The following is a 16,558-nucleotide window of genomic DNA, read 5'->3' as shown; positions in this document are numbered from 1 at the left end:
AGGCATGTGGTAAAGGAGAGATTAGGCAAACAAGTTGTTTTCTCTAGAGCGGTAGAGGGTAAGGGGAGATCTGACAGAGGCTTAAAAGATCTCTATCTTTCAAGATAGTGCCAAGCTGTCTCCTCTATTAAGATCGTAGCTCAGTTTTAGTTTTTCTTTATGGATTTTTTTGGATCTGTGCAGGTGGTTTTGGGGACAGAGAGGGGAGTAGGGGGTCCGTTCAGTTACGTATTTAGGACAGGGATGTGGGCGAATTAGAGGAAATTGAAAGACAGTGATGCAGATGTTGGACTGGAAGACCAGTGCAGAAAAGACCTGGTGACAGTTTCTGGAGTCACAGTTCTGTGCAGCAGAAGGAATGAGGCCTAATGACATTCTGGGGTCAAAAATTGGTGAGATCAGAGTTTGAGGACTAGTGATTGGGATCCTGAGTTCCAGGGCTTGGTGTTTGGTAATTGGCAGTCCTGGTATTAATGCCAAAGATCGAGGCCTGAGGGTCAAATTAGAAGTCCGGAAGTTGAGGTCCATTGGCTGGGGCTCCAGGTCTGTGATTCTCTGCGAGTTTGCTCGGGTAGTTGAAGGGCCAATGTCTGTGTATTTTAGTGTTCTGGAGGCTGAAGAAAGCTTGGTGTTAAAAGACTTAGTATATTTGTGGGTAAGGAGGAGGAATGGGGCTTGCTTTGCTGTTGTGTTATTGCTTGTTGTGGTCCGTGATGTTCTGCTGAGCACCGTGGGCGGCCTATGTCAGTACTGGAGTATATGGCAATTATTTGCAGGCTGTGCCCAGCACATCCTTGGGTGTGTAGGTCACTAACACAAATGATACATTTCACTGTATGTTTTGATGTACACTTGATAAATAAATTTTAATCTTGATTAAGAGTATTGGAAGGAAAGGAGAGACAAAGCAAAGCTTGCCTTTCTCCCAGCATGTGAGGTAGTGATCAGACCAGAAGGCTTCCCAGTATACAGAATGATTCGAACTGCTGACTCAGAAAAGGCACAAGGTGGATGTCTGCATTTCATGACAAACTGTCGGTGGTGCTCTGATGAGATGGTTTTGTTGTGTTCTCCTGACCTTGAGCACCTAACTGTCAAATGCCGTCTATTCTATTTAGCTAGGGAACTCTCCTCCATAATCCTGACTGCAGTTTACACACCACCATCGGCCAACTATAATTAAGTGCTTGAGATACCGCATGATGTCATTTGTAAACAAGAAACAGTTCATCCCGACACATTTCAAATAATAGTCGAGAACTACAAACAAGGTTGTTTGAAGAAAACCTTGCCCAATTACCAACAACATATAACCTGTAGCACCAGAGGTCCCAACATACAGGACCGCTGTTATACTAAGATAAAGAATGCCTACTGTTCCATGCCCAGACTGCATTTCGGTAAATCGGATCACTGGGCTGTCCTTCCCCTACCTACGTAAAGGCAGGGACTAAAGAGCAAACTTCCATAGGTTAGGACAACAAGGAGGTGGTTGCGGGAGGCAGCGGAGAGATTGTACGGTTACTTCGAGTCAGTGGACTGGGCCGAGTTCAAGCACTCATTTGCGGATCTAAATAAATATACGATGGTTGTCATGGACCTTATTAAAACAGTGTAGATGAGTGTCCCCCCACAAAATCATTCAGTCTTTCCTAACCAGAAACCCTGGATGAACCACAAAATCCACAATCTACTGAGGGCCAGATCAGAGGTATTCAAGTCTAGTGACCAAGAAGGTTACAAGAGGTCCAGGTACAATCTCTGGAAAGCCATATCACGGGTGAAGTAGCAATTCTGGACTAAACTTGAGTTAATGAAGGATGCTCGATAGCTGTGGCACTACTATCACCTCTTATAAAGTTAAATCAAGTGACATAGGCGACAACAGGGCTTCGCTTCCAGATGAGCTCCATGCCTTCTATGCTCATTTTGACTATCAGAACACAGAAGAACCATCACGAACCTCCACAGCCCCTGATGAACCTGTGATTTTAGTCTCTGATGTGTGAGCAACCTTCAAGAGGGTGAACCCATGAAAACTACCTGGACCAGACAGGGTACTTGACCAAGTACTAAAGACCTGTGCTGATCGTCTGGATGGAGGCTTCAATGAGATCTTTAACCTTTCACTTCAGAACTCTGAAGTACCCACCTGCTTCAATTACACTAGTGCCAAAGAACATGGTAACCTGCCTCAATGACTGTCATCCAAAGGCACTTACATCTACAGTGACAAAGATGTTGGTGATGAAACATATCAGCTCCTGTCTGAGAACTGATTTGGATCTGCTCCAATTTGCCTATTGGAGCAGCAGGTCCACAGCAGATGCTCTTCACTCAACCCTGGAATATATAGACAGCAAAGATGCATACATCAGGGTGCTCTTTATCAACTACAGATCAACATTCAATACTGTCATCCCCTCAAAACTAATCCCAACCTATGGACTCACTATCTCATGTTCTCAATACTTATTGCTTATTTATTTATTATTATTATTTCTTTCTTTTTGTATTTGCACAGTTTGCATCTTTTGCACACTGGTTGAACACAAAAATTGGTGCAATTTTTCATCAATTCTATTATGATTATTATTCTATTATGGATTTATTGAGTATGTCTGCAAGAAAATGAATCTCAGGTTGAATCTATGGTTGTAGACGGGTCATATTCTGCATGAAGGCCAGGTGACTAGTGGTGTGCCTCAGGGATCTGTTCTGGGACCCCTTCTCTTCGTGATTTTTATAAATCACCTGGACGAGGAAGTGCAGGGATGGATTATTAAATTTGCTGATGACACAAAGGTTGGGAGTGTTGTGGCTAGTGTGGAGGGCTGTCAGAGGTTACAGCAGGACATTGATAGGATGCAAAACTGGGCTGAGAAGTAGCAGATGCAGTTCAACCCAGATAAGTGTGAGGTGGTTCATTTTTGTAGGTCAAATAAAATGGTAGAATACAGCATTAACGGCAAGACTCTTGGCAGAGTGGAGGATCACAGGGATCTTGGGGTGTGAGTCCATAGCACACTCAATGCTGCTACGCAGGTTGACTCTGTGTTTAGAGAGCATACGGTGCATTGGCCTTCATTAACCGTGGGATTGAGTTTAAGAGCCGAGAGGTAATGTTGCAGCTATATAGGACCCTGGTCAGACCCCACCTGTAGTACTGTGCTCAGTTCTGGTCGCCTCACTACAGGAAGGATGTGGAAACCATAGAAAGGGTGCAGGGGAGATTTACAAGGATGTGGCCTGGATTGGGGAGCATGCCTTATGAAAATATGTTGAGTAAACTCGGCCTTTTCTCCTTGGAGCAATGGAGGATGAGAGGGCATAGTTTTAAGGTGGTTGGCAGTAGGTACAGAGTAGATGTCAGGGCTAAGTTTTTTTTACACAGAGTGGTGAGTGTGTAGAATGGGGTGCTGGCAGCAGTGTGGAGGCAGAAACGATAGGGTCTTTTAAGAGACTGCTGGATTGGTACATGGAGCTTAGAAAAATAGAGGGCTATGGGTACGCCTAGGTAGTTCTAAGGTAAGGACATGTTCGGCACAGCTTTGTGGCCGAAGGGCTGTAGGTTTTCTATATTTCTATATATGTACTTTGATAACAAATTTACTTTGAACTTTGAGAGGCATATATAGAGTAGACAGCTGGTATCTTTTCCTGGAGTGATATGTGCAATATATTTAAGGTGAAAGGAGTAAGCTCAAAGGCAATGTGCAGATCAAGCTTTTTTTTTACAGAGTGGTGGGTGCTTGAATGGACAACTGAGGTGGTGGTGGAGGCAAAGATGTACAAGGGGCTGTTTGGCACATGAATGTGAAAGAAGTGTAGAGATGGACATTGTGTAGGCAGAAGGGATTAATTTAGTTGGCCATTTTAATTACTAACTTAATTAGATTGGCACAACATTGTGGGCTGAAAGGAATACCCCGAGCAATATTGTTCTAGGTTCTATGACAGTATTTTCAAAGAGTATTTTCGCTTGTATGGAAAGACAAAACTAGTGGTCATCAGCAGAGGCAAAGAATAGTATTAGCAAAGATAGATTAAAAGGTTAACAGGCCAGTCAGCAACAATGGAAAAGAGTACAGTCAACATTTCAGGCCAAGACCCTTCATCCGGACTACATAAAACCCAGACTACATCTGGATTTTTTTTATCCAGTTCCGACGAAGAGTCTCAACCAGAAACGTCAACTGTACGCTTTTCCATAGATGCTGCCTGGCCTGCTGAGTTCCTCGGCCGGAAACGACAGCTGTACTCTTCTCCATAGATGCTGCCTGGCCTACTGAGTTTCTCCAGCATCTTGTGTGTGTTGCTTGGATTTCCAGCATCTGCAGATTTTCTCTTGTTTGCTAAAAGGTTAGCACCAATGATGGTTTGGTTCGAGGGCCTGCAAAATTTGCCAAAGTGTGGAGACCTTTACAATCAGGAGCCTTTTTATCACAAGGTTTGTTGGTGCAGAGATTAGATTGGTTTTGGAGGCCTTCAGCTGAGTGTACATGAGGCATGAGTGATGGGAAGGTGGAAGAAAGAAGGGGAAGAGTCACCATTTATTAGCCCTATCTTGAATGCAAGAGAAGGAAACAGTCTGAACGAAGAATTAAAATAAAGATCCTTCCTAAAATAATTTTATAGAAAGGAGCCTCCCAAGATCACTGGCATGTACTGTATGAATGTGACACCACATCATAGTTGATGTCTGCATTGTCAAATTATCAGCCTTCTCCTGGTGGAATATTAATTTTTATTATTGCTTTTGTGATATCGCTCTGAGGTAGTAGGGGGGTTTTTCTACATTAAAAATGTGATACAAATCCAAGTTTTCAATTAGTTGCATAATGTTCAGTACTGGAATAGAAATGGAAGAAAAAGGCAAGCATACTAGAGAAATTATTGACAGATTCTGAAGACAAGAAAGATTATTCAGCAGAAATTTTAAGTCTCCTTTACTTCTCCATGCCCATTACAGAACATTAAACAAAGCGGCTTAATGATTCTACTATTAAATCCTATTAGAACACTTCAACTTGCACATTTTTAGTATGAACTTTAGTTCATTTATAACTAAGTTATAAAAATGTTAAGCTAATTTATAATCCCCCCCTCCCACTTTCAAATCTCTTACTAACTCTTCCTTCAGTTAGTCCTGACGAAGGGTCTCGGCCTGAAATGTCGACTGTACCTCTTCCTAGAGATGCTGCCTGGCCTGCTGCGTTCACCAGCAACTTTGATGTGTGTTGCTTGAATTTCCAGCATCTGCAGAATTCCTGTTGTTTGAGCTAATTTATAAAAATGTGTTCAAGAGGGTAGGAACATTCTGTCTAAGGACTGTCTCCACCTTTACTATCCGATATCTAATGCACTTTACCAGGTCCAACACTGCTTTCCTTTGTAACAGTTTAATACTGTGTTATATAGTCATACAGCAATACAGCATGCATACAAGACCTTCGGCCCAACAAGTCCATGCTGACCACGGTGCTGACCACGGTGCCGACCTGGGTAGCCCCAATTTCCTGCATTTGGCCCATATCCCACTATCTACCTATCTAGGTGTTTCTTAAATTATACTGTTGTATCTGCCTCAATCACTTCTGTAAAATGGCAGAACATAAAGACATAATGGTGGCACAAGTGATACCTATTGCTACAGACATAACAGTCTTTTGTAGAGTATTGGTGCACGAGCAGCCAAAAATTGCAGACTGTATTTGGGAAGTAAAGCACGATTATATGTCTTAAGAGCTTGATTAATACCCTGACTATATATGACAAAACATTCTACAGGACCTGCATAAGAAAATGCTTCACTTTAGCATACTGGAGTGAGTGAGGGCTGGTTGGGTGGGAGTTGCTGCTGGAATTAGAAAATGGAAACAAAATCAAAACTGCTGGAGCAGGTCATGTAACGTGTGAAGAGAGAAACAGTCAAAGTTTCTGGTGGTGACTCTTTCTCAAGAAGTAAGAACAATTAGAAGTAATAGGGAGAGAACAAAGGCAATACTTGCAAATGAAGTGGAGACCAGTAGGGAATGAATGGCACAAATGGTGAGGACGCTGGTGAGAAAAAGTGTCAAGGCTTGTTAAATGATGTTGCTCTGTCTGGAAGAAATGTTAATAGAACAGGATAGAGCAAGAAAAAGCTGGTTCTGTACTATGCAACATAAATAGTGCAGTTGCTGGAACCTGAAATAAAAGAGCATGCTAAAAATGTTTAGCAACTCCACTAGCACTAGTACAAAAAATAGAGTTAGCATGACAGGTTGATGGTATTATATCAGAACAAAACAGATTGAGACAAAAAAAACCCCACAAAATCAGAAAAATCTAAAGTAAAAAAAATTGCCAAAATATCAGAAAATGTTGGAAAGACTCAGGAGGCCAAGCTGCATCCATGGAAAGAAAAACAGGGACATGTGGAACAAAGGGAATGGTTGCAACAGGATAGGTTAAATACCTTGATCTGGACAATGGGCTCATTAAGTCATTATGATTGTATCATGAGTTGCTCGTGGTTAACTCTGATACAAACAGGAAAACACTGGGAGACAATGGCCCGCCATTCAGCAGTAGGTCCTCAGCTCAGGGACAGATATACAGAAAGAGATATCAGTGAGATAGCATCAACATCTCTGAGGTAAAGGTCAGTCTGCCAAGTGAGAGCACTAATCTGGTCAACAGGTTTACGATTGTTAGTTCTTCTAGCTTTTTATGTTTTGCTTCAGATATATGGGAGATGTGAAATATTAATTTTGTTTCTCACTCTGCAGAGGCTGACAAATTTGATGAATAACTTGCTGCATATTCTACTTTCATTTGTTTTGCCTTCAATTACTTTAACAATATATGCATTTATATATGGCCATTCAATGTGCTCGAAGTTCCAGTGGTAAGAGCTAGCTGTGGCCTGAAGCAAAATGGAGATGAGTATGTTTCAGACAAACAAGTCTCCAAGATCAGTCACTTTAGTTTCTTACCCACATGTGGTTCATAAGATGACAGGGAAGATTATTTAAGCTGTTTCATTATCTTACAGGAAATCAATGCTTTTAAGTTGTAAAGTGAAATAGTAAGAGACTAAAGGTGCTACAACTGTTTGCCAGATTGCTTTTCATAAACCCAATTCTGCCGGTTGCTCGTCGTATCCGACAATGACAGGAAACCTGTGCAAGAGTTTTTAAAAAGGTAAAGCCGCTGCACTGGGGCAGTTCCACTCTCTCGACCTCAGACGTCCAGGTCCAGTGGTACAAACTGGGGTCTTCTTTCATTGTAATGGATGACCATTACATCTTCTGTGCCTTGTCATGCCCTTGGAGCTCCATGAGGCATTGCAGAACTGCCTTCCTGGCCCTTGCATCTCACTTTGGATCTCAAGCGCCCAGTCCAGCAGAGCTGATTTTGCATATTAAGACAAGCATATCCCTGTCTCAACGGGGTATGAGGCTGCCGGCTACCCACACCTGGTTTAGTCCAACTGTCGAAGCGGTGCACTGTGGTGTGGACACTGTTGCATGCAAACAGCTACTTGGAGCCACAAGTGAGAACTGCCCTGGAATGGACTTGGCAAGCCCCTTCACCAGAGGTGCTACCCCTCCCTGGACATCCCAAGTGAACTCATGATAATGTAGAACAACACAAACATGTGCTTTTACCTTCTCCAAAGGGTCTCGGTCTGAAACATCAACTGTTTATTAATTTCCATAGATGCTGCCTGACCTGCTGAGTTCCTTCAGCATTTTGTGTGTGTTGGTCTCCATTTAACAACTTGCATAGTTCTAAAGCAACTTAAATTGAAAGAAAGGGTTCCTTCATTTTGCAAAATAAATTAGTGCTTCTGCCTAAATCTAAGGTGTCTCATTTCTTGGAACCCACTTCCCTTCAGATCTAAAAGCCGAGAGGATTGGAGAGTGGCTCATGTTGTTCCGTTGTTTAAAAAAGGATTGAAAAGTAATTCGGGAAATTATAGGCCGGTAAGTTTAACGTCGGTAGTAGGTAAGTTATTGGAGGGAGTACTAAGAGACAGAATCTACAAGCATTTGGATAGACAGGGACTTATTAGGGAGAGTCAACATGGCGTTGTGCGTGGTAGGTCATGTTTGACCAATCTATTGGAGTTTTTCAAGGAGGTTACCAGGAAAGTGGATGAAGGGAAGGCAGTGGATATTGTCTACATGAACTTCAGTAAGGCCTTTGACAAGGTCCCGCATGGGAGGTTAGTTAGGAAAATTCAGTCGCTAGGTATACATGGAGAGGTGGTAAATTGGATCAGACATTGGCTCAATGGAAGAAGCCAAAGAGTGGTAGTAGAGGATTGCTTCTCCAAGTGGAGGCCTGTGACTAGTAGTGTGCCACAGGGATCAGTGCTGGGTCCATTGTTATTTGTCATCTATATCAATGATCTGGATGATAATGTGGTAAATTGGATCAGAAAGTTTGCTGATGATACAAAGATTGGAGGTGTAGTAGACAGCGAGGAAGGTTTTCAGAGCCTGCAGAGGGACTTGGACCAGCTGGAAAAATGGGCTGAAAAATGGCAGATGGAGTTTAATGCAGACAAGTGTGAGGTATTGCACGTTGGAAGGACAAACCAACGTAGAACATACAGGTAAGGCACTGAGGAGTGCAGTGGAACAGAGGGATCTGGGAATAGAGATACAAAATTCCCTAAAAGTGGCGTCACAGGTAGATAGGGTCGTAAAGAGAGCTTTTAGTACATTGGCTTTTATTAATCAAAGTATTGAGTATAAGAGCTGGAATGTTATGATGAGGTTGTATAAGGCATTGGTGAGGCCAAATCTGGAGTATTGAGTCCTGACGAAGGGTCTCGGCCTGAAACGTCGACTGCACCTCTTCCTACAGATGCTGCCTGGCCTGCTGCGTTCACCAGCAACTTTGATGTGTGTTGGTTGAATTTCCAGCATCTGCAGAATTCCTGTTGTCTGGAGTATTGTGTTCAGTTTTGGTCACCAAATTACAGGAAGGATATAAATAAGGTTGAAAGAGTGCAGAGAAGGTTTACAAGGTTGTTGCCGGGACTTGAGAAACTCAGTTACAGAGAAAGGTTGAATAGGTTAGGACTTTATTTCCTGGAGTATAGAAGAATGAGGGGAGATTTGATAGAGGTATATAAAATTATGATGGGTATAGATAGAGTGAATGCAAGAGGGCTTTTTCCACTGAGGCAAGGGTAGAAAAAAAACAGAGGACATGGGTTAAGGGTGAGGGGGGAAAAGTTTAAAGGGAACATTGGGGGGACTTCTTCACACAGAGAGTGGTGGGAGTATGGAATGAGCTGCTAGACGAGGTGGTAAATGCGGGTTCTTTTTTAACATTTAAGAATAAATTGGACAGATACATGGATGGGAGGTGTATGGAGGGATATGGTCCGTGTGCAGGTCAGTGGGACTAGGCAGAAAATGGTTCGGCACAGCCAAGAAGGGCCAAAAGACCTGTTTCTGTGCTGTAGTTTCTATGGTTCTATGAGAGCCTGAATTTACAGAAAAAAATGCTCTAAACATACAACATGGGATTTACTCTCTACAGATTAATCAGCTGTTGTTAAATTTGCTACGAAGTCCAAAGTTACATCAAGTACAAAGGGGGCTCTAGTGTTTTCAATGTCTGGGAGAAGGGAAACATAATTTAGTAGGCATGTTTGTAGGCCATCAAACTATTTGCTCCAGCTTTTAGTAAAATTGGAAACTCAACTGATTCCTTTAAAGTGGGGTTCCCAACCTGGGGTCCATAGACCCCTTATTTAATGGTCCGTGGCATGATAAAATATGGGAGCCCCTGTTTTAAAGGGTTAGAAATCTTATTTAATTTACAAAATCAAAAAAATTCTATTTCAATGGAATGTGAATGTAAATTTACTGTGATCTAAGCAACAGCACATTAGACATGGACTGAAGATGATATTCAACACTGACGATGAGCAGTAGATTTGGCTGAACAGATGTGTAAGATTTAATGAAGGTTTTCCCTCTGGAGGCTGAGGGAGAGGAAGCCAACAGAAATTGCATGGTATTAAGCACGTCTTTGAGTGCAACAACATTTCTGACCACAAACATGATAATCATCATGACAGTTCATTATTGCTGGCAGGAATGTATCCTCTATCCTGTGAACGGAAAGCATAATGAGTGGAACTGCGGCAGATATCCATGACTTAGGTGTGAAATGATTCCTAGTTAACATTGTTATAAGGATCAACTGAACTCCACGATACATCAAAAGCTTATACTAATGGAGACACGGTAGATGCTAGAGTCTAGAGTAATACACGAGCTTCTGAGAGAACTCGAGTGGGTTGATCAGCATCTGTTGGAGGAAAGAAATTGTACAGTTTCAGATCACAGCCCTGCGTAAGGACTGAGAGTGGAGAGGCAAGATGGCCAGCATAGAGGGGGAAAGGGGAATGGCATCCATCATTCACCTGCCACTGTCTTCCAACTCCACAACTGCTCATCTTCCCAACCTAGTATCACTCCAGCAGATTGTATGTTGCTTCACTTTAAACTGATGTTCAGTGTTGATCACTCACTATGCTTGAACTGTTTCTGACATAACTATTTGTTTGCCAAAAACCAAATCATCAAAAATCCATTATAAGAGACTATATGAGTCCTGAAGAAGTGTCTTGGCCTGAAATGTCGACTGTTTATTCTTTTCTATAGATGCTGCCTGATCTTCTGAGTTCCTCCAGCATTTGGTGTGTGCTGCTTTGGATTTCCAGTGTCTGCAAGTTTCTTGTGTTCATTATAGGAAATTGTTCAGATGGGAAAGTACTTCTCTGCACCCAGTAGAGAAGTGAAAGCTAGAAGAAATTGATCTCATCACTAGAAATATTAACAAACCAGTAACCACATCCGGTTTGAAAGAAGCATGTAAATCAGTAAATCAGAGTTATTGTTCAATGCTGCCATTTAATTCTCTTGATGAGGCCTTTATATTTGCAATGAATTGGAATGCACACTGGTTTTGTGCAAAACTGCTTCAGCACTTATTACCCAGGCACCCACTGTAACTGAAATTATGATTAAGTAATTTGTTAATAATAGCAAGAGATTATTCTGTGCAGAATCGGTCTAGCGTGGACATCCTATTTATAGCTTATATCAGGGAGCCCTTAAGTTTGAAGTCAATACTCTACTTCTATATAGAACTGACCAGAGATCTGTGAGCTCAGATGAACTCTCAGTCACTGTTGTCTGCAGGTTTTGACCTGAGGTTGCCTGAGCATAGTGACCTAGGGAGCTAAAAGGGGTGAAAAGGTCAAAAGGGTGCTATGTATACAAACATTTTAACTTGTGGCTGAGAAGGCCCTGAGTCAGCTCATTGCAAATACTCTCAGGCGTGGTATCTACCATCCTGTCTGATGACTAAATTTTCTGTATGTGGGTGCCACATCCTCTTTTCACATGCTGCTTGAGCTAACATGTTTTTATCTGATAGCTATTTTATTTGCCTGATGCTTTCTGGAATTTAGAAGGTTTAAAATTTAGAAGAAAAATATCTGTGGAGGGAGACAGAAAACAAGCTGAAAACATTGTTAAGTTGAAAACAAAACCAACCTTTGGCTAGCTGCTTCTTTGTCTTCAAGACTTTTTCAATGTTACAATCAATACTGGCATATGAATGGGGGATAGTAGTCTTGGACTCCGTTAGTCTCCGTGCAATGACTTGCTGAACATTACTGGAAGGAATTTCAGAGAATGTGCCCTGGAAGCAACAGGAAACAATGTAAGTTGTCAAGAAAGAATTTGAATTCACACTACATAGACCTTATCAAAAGAATGCCCAGTGACCAATAGACTACATCTAGAATATAGACCCTGCAGTTATGCAGGCAGAAATGCTTTCCACGTTGGAAATAAATGTTAGGAGATAAATCATCAGTTTGCCCGCTTTGATGATCCTGACGTGTTGATTGCAGGTTGACAAAACACCCATGGTATTCCTGAAAACTGATCATAAAACTTTGTAGGTTATTCTGCACCAGTAGGTGGCACTTCTCATCCGTAAGATTCCACAACAATACAGCTCGTGTTCTAGTTCAGAAAGGTGGCTTTAGCACCTGTGCTACCAATTATTCCAAGAATTACCCAGGCACACCTGAGAAAGTCATGGTTGTCAGTGCTGGCATCGGCTTAAGCCAGCAGTAATTACTTCTGATCACTCCTCATGGATAACACAATATTCTACATGCCTTCTACCTCTCCAGCTAAGCCTGGTGCAATGGCTATACAAACAAAAATCAGCTAAAGGGAGAATTCAAAAAGTTCAACATTCAAAGTACATTTATTATCGAAGAATGTATACCCAAGAACATAAGAAATAAGAGCAGGAGTCGGCCATCTGGCCGGTTAAGCCTGCTACGCCATTCAATAAGATCATGGCTGATCTGGCCATGGATTCACCTTCACCTACCTGCCTTTTCCCCATAACCCTTAATTCCCCTACTATGGACAAGTCTATCCAACCTTGTCTTAAATATATCTACTGAGGGAGCCTCCACTGCTTCATTGGGCAGAGAAAACCACAGATTCACCACTATCTAGGAAAAGCGGTTCCTCCTCATTGCTGTCTTAAATCTACTCCCTTGAATCTTGAAGCTATGTCTAGTTCTAGTCTCACCTATCAGTGGAAACAACTTTCCTGCCTCTGTCTTATCTATCCCTTTCATACGCTTATACGTTTCCATACGATCTCCTCTCATTCGTTTGAATTCCAGCGAGTACAGTCCCAGGCGACTCAATCTCTCCTCAAAGTCTAAACCCCCTCATCTCTGGAATCAACCTGGTGAACCTCCTCTGCACCACCTCCAAAGCCAGTATATCCTTCCTGAGGTAAGAAGACCCAGAAATGCATGCAGTACTCCAGATGCAGCCTCACCAGTACCCTGTACAGTTGCAGCATACTATATACAGCCTTGAGATTCATCTCCTTAAAAGCAGCCTCAAAACAAAGAAACCCAATAGAATCCATTAAAAAAGATCATCAAACATTCAATGTGTGAAAAAGAACAAATGTAATCAATAGAAAGTAAACAAATCGCACTCAGAACCAGAGTTGAGCAAAGTGAGTCCAGAGCCATGAAGTTTGTTCATCACTGCAGCCAGTCCAGGATCCCGTTAGTTGCTCAGTACAGCACAGAGACGAGTAAACCTCACCGAGCTACTACCGTAACACCTGTCTGTCCCTCACCTCTGGCTCCGACACCCCGAACTTTTCAACTTAGCCCAGCCCTTCAATCAGCCAAACACTGACTAGTTCCTCACTCTTGGTTCTGGTCCCTGCTGTTTTGATTCGGTCCTCTAGCCCACTCCAGCAATGGCCAAACATTGGCTCATCCTTTGCTCTTGAACCCAGGCCCCGCTGCCTCAATTTTGCCCAAACACGCCACACTGCAACCTTACTGCACCTTCAAGGCTCCAGCTCACAAAACAAAAATGCTAGGTTGTTCAGGCAGTTCAAAAGTACATCCGAAAGGGAAGTTAGAGGCTATTGATTACAGTGATCATTGTCCAGAAAAATGTGTGATTAATGGAGTAGGAAGTAGGTTTGTTTGCTGCCAGTAAGGCATCACTGTGTTTCCACCAACACCATCTTAAACCAGAAAAGAGGTATGTTTATTAAAAATATTTCAAAGCTACGTTTAATGTCAGAGAAATGTATACAATATTAGATTAGATTAAGCTTTATTGTCATTGTGCCGGGTACAGATACAAAGCAATGAAATGCAGTTAGCATCTAACCAGAAATGCAAAGAATAGTGTTATTTACAAAATAACTGTGAATAAAAAGTAAGTGCTACAGCACACAAATATAAAAGTACTGAGACAGTACAATATGGGTGCAATACTGCTTAGCGCTGTGATGTGAGGTTCAGCAGGGTCACAGCCTCAGGGAAGAAGCTCTTCCTGTGCCTGCTGGAGTGGGAGCGGAGGCTCCTATAGCGCCTACCGTATGGGAGGAGAGTAAAAAGTCCATGATTAGGGTAAGATGCATCCTTGTCTTTTCCTTCACTTAGTCCTGACGAAGGGTCTCGGCCTGAAACGTCGACTGCACCTCTTCCTAGAGATGCTGCCTGGCCTGCTGCGTTCACCAGCAACTTTGATGTGCGTTGTTTGAATTTCCAGCATCTGCAGAATTCCTGTTGTTTGCATCCTTGATAATGCTTTTCGCCTTGCCAAGGCAGCATTTATGGTAGATGTTCTCAATGGTGGGCGATTGGGTGCTGATAATCTGCTTGGCAGTTTTCACCACACGCTGGAGTGTTTTGCAGTCCGATACGGGACAATTGCCATATCACACTGAGATGCAGTTGGTGAGTATGCTCTCAATGGTACAGCGGTAAAAGTCCGTCAGTACGCTGGGACAGAGGTGAGCTTTCTTCATGCTCTGCAGGAAATAAAGGTGCTGTTGCGCCTTTTTGATCAGCATGGAGAGTTCAGGGACCAAATGAAATCCTCGGAAATGTGGACACCAAGGAATTTGAAGCTTGATACACGCTCCACTACAGCTCTGTTGAAGTAGATAAGGGCGTGAGTGTGGCTCCAAGCAAGCCTGAAGTCCACAATGATCTCCTTGGTCTTTTGGGTGTTAAGGGCCAGGTTGCTGCCGCACACCACATGGCCAGGTGCTGGACCTCGTCCCTGCAAGCCGTCTCGTCATCCCCTCTGATCAGGCCAACCACGGTGGTGTCGTCTGCGAACTTGACTATGAAGTTAGAACCATGTGCAGGAACGCAGTCATAGGTGAAAAGGGAGTACAGAAGAGGGCTCAGTTCACAGCCTTGAGGCACGCCGGTGTTCAGGGTGAGAGAGGAGGAGGAGAGGTTGTCTAACTTAACTGATTGGGGTCTGTTAGTCAGAAAGTCCAAGGTGGAATTACAGAGGGATGAGCCAATACCAAGCTGGCGAAGTTTGATGATCAGCTTGGAGGGGATCACAGTATTGAATGCCGAACTAAAGTCAATGAACAGCATTCTGACGTAAGGGTTGGAGGTGTCCAGGTGGGTCAGGGCAGAGTGAAGTGTCGTGAAGATGGCGTCCTCTGTTGACCTGTTGGTGTGATAGGCAATATACATCCTGAAATTCTTTTTCTTCATAACCATACATGAAAACAGAGGAGTGCCCCAAAGAATGAATGACAGATAAATGTCAGAACCCCAAAGACCTCCACAGCTCCCCCTCCCACGCCAAAGCAGCAGCAAAGCAATGATCCCCCCCCACCCCGCACCGAGCACTCAAGAGTGCAGCAAAGCATCAATAAAGACACAGACTAGCAGTACCCCAAAGACTACTCGTTCACCTGGTAACTCGACATACCACAGACGTTTTCTTCCCCATAACTAGAATGTACTTTTATATTTGTGGAACTAGATGGGTGAATAGTTTAGCTCATGGGGGAGCTGCAGAGCAGACTCAATGGGCCGAATGGCCTACTTCTGCTCCTTTGTCTTGTGATCTTGTAATAAGGGAAAAAGAGGTGTCTCTGTTTCACAGCGAGAGGGGAGACATGACAAACAACTCGCTGATTTCACTGTTAAAAATCCGTTCTGCTGCTCTTTCCGAGCTCTTTGCCCAAAGAACTCGGGTCTCTGGGCACACAACCAGCAGCCAGCTTGCTGCTTTCGATTTTCCATCTCCAACGACACACCAATTACCTGCAAAGGCACCGACCTCAAGTCCGCCTGCCTCCAGAGCCACGAAACCCCGGAACTCGGAAGGCACACTAATCTTCTAGGCTGCGTCCTTGGTATATCGAATAACAGTCAGTCGTGAGACCCCAAGAGCGGGTCCCATTACCACAAAGAACCGAAGTCAGCGTGTAACTCCAGGTCAGGGTATTTGGAGATAGTTTCAGCGTTTTACATTTATATTTTAGAATAGGAATATGCTTTTAAGCATATTTATTCTTAATCTTCTTAACAGAATTTTTATTTATTATCGAACTGACCCAGTCATTATTAAATGTTTGTGAATGCCACTGGCCCTGATCACACTGAGCTCTGACAGCCTGTAAGTGCAGAGAGGCTGATGAAACTCACCAGCTGGCAAAGAGACTCTGGGAGTCCAGTAGGCTGCCAGTGCTGACACGATCCCAAAGGTAACAAAGCCACACTGACGAGAAAGGGCACTTGTTCCCAGCTAAGACTATACCAGGGGCCTCAGTGTCTGCACAAAGGAAGACCTGCTTCATTTTCACTTGGTGCTGGAGTTAGCACCCAAGCCTCAGATCTGCGCTGCTGGTAGAGTACAAAATTAAGTACCCATATTCAGACCTATATCAACTCATTTATATATTGCTTAGCATTCAAGTTCAGCTCCCAGGAATGAATTGAATTGAATTGAATGATCTTTATTCTCATTACACATAGGTATAATGAAACTCTGTTTGGCTTCCTCTCAGGCAATTAAATAAAGCAGTAGATAAAAACAAGACAGTAACAGAAAACAGTATTAAATAGATAAGTAGCAGAAAATAAGTTGCAGCAGCACCAGAATATCACAGTAATTCACAAAGTGCCGGTAGTGCAAGTATTTGCGTC

The 16,558-nt window shown here is 43.0% G+C and overlaps 1 protein-coding gene across 1 annotated transcript in view; it reads right to left on the bottom strand.

The window, feature by feature from the left end:
• Positions 1 to 16,558, bottom strand: part of pdhx (pyruvate dehydrogenase complex component X) — a 236,851-nt gene that overhangs the window by 76,346 nt on the left and 143,947 nt on the right. Inside the window, exon 7 of the mRNA XM_072272177.1 lies at positions 11,577 to 11,724. Within this exon, the coding sequence (XP_072128278.1) occupies positions 11,577 to 11,724 (148 nt within the window). The remainder of the gene's footprint in view (positions 1 to 11,576; positions 11,725 to 16,558) is intronic.

This window comes from Mobula birostris, chromosome 11 (genome assembly GCF_030028105.1).
Source record: "Mobula birostris isolate sMobBir1 chromosome 11, sMobBir1.hap1, whole genome shotgun sequence".
Taxonomy (NCBI): Eukaryota; Metazoa; Chordata; class Chondrichthyes; order Myliobatiformes; family Myliobatidae; genus Mobula; species Mobula birostris.
Note: the sequence above shows the minus strand (reverse complement) of the source record. Positions and strands in the feature narration are given on the sequence as shown.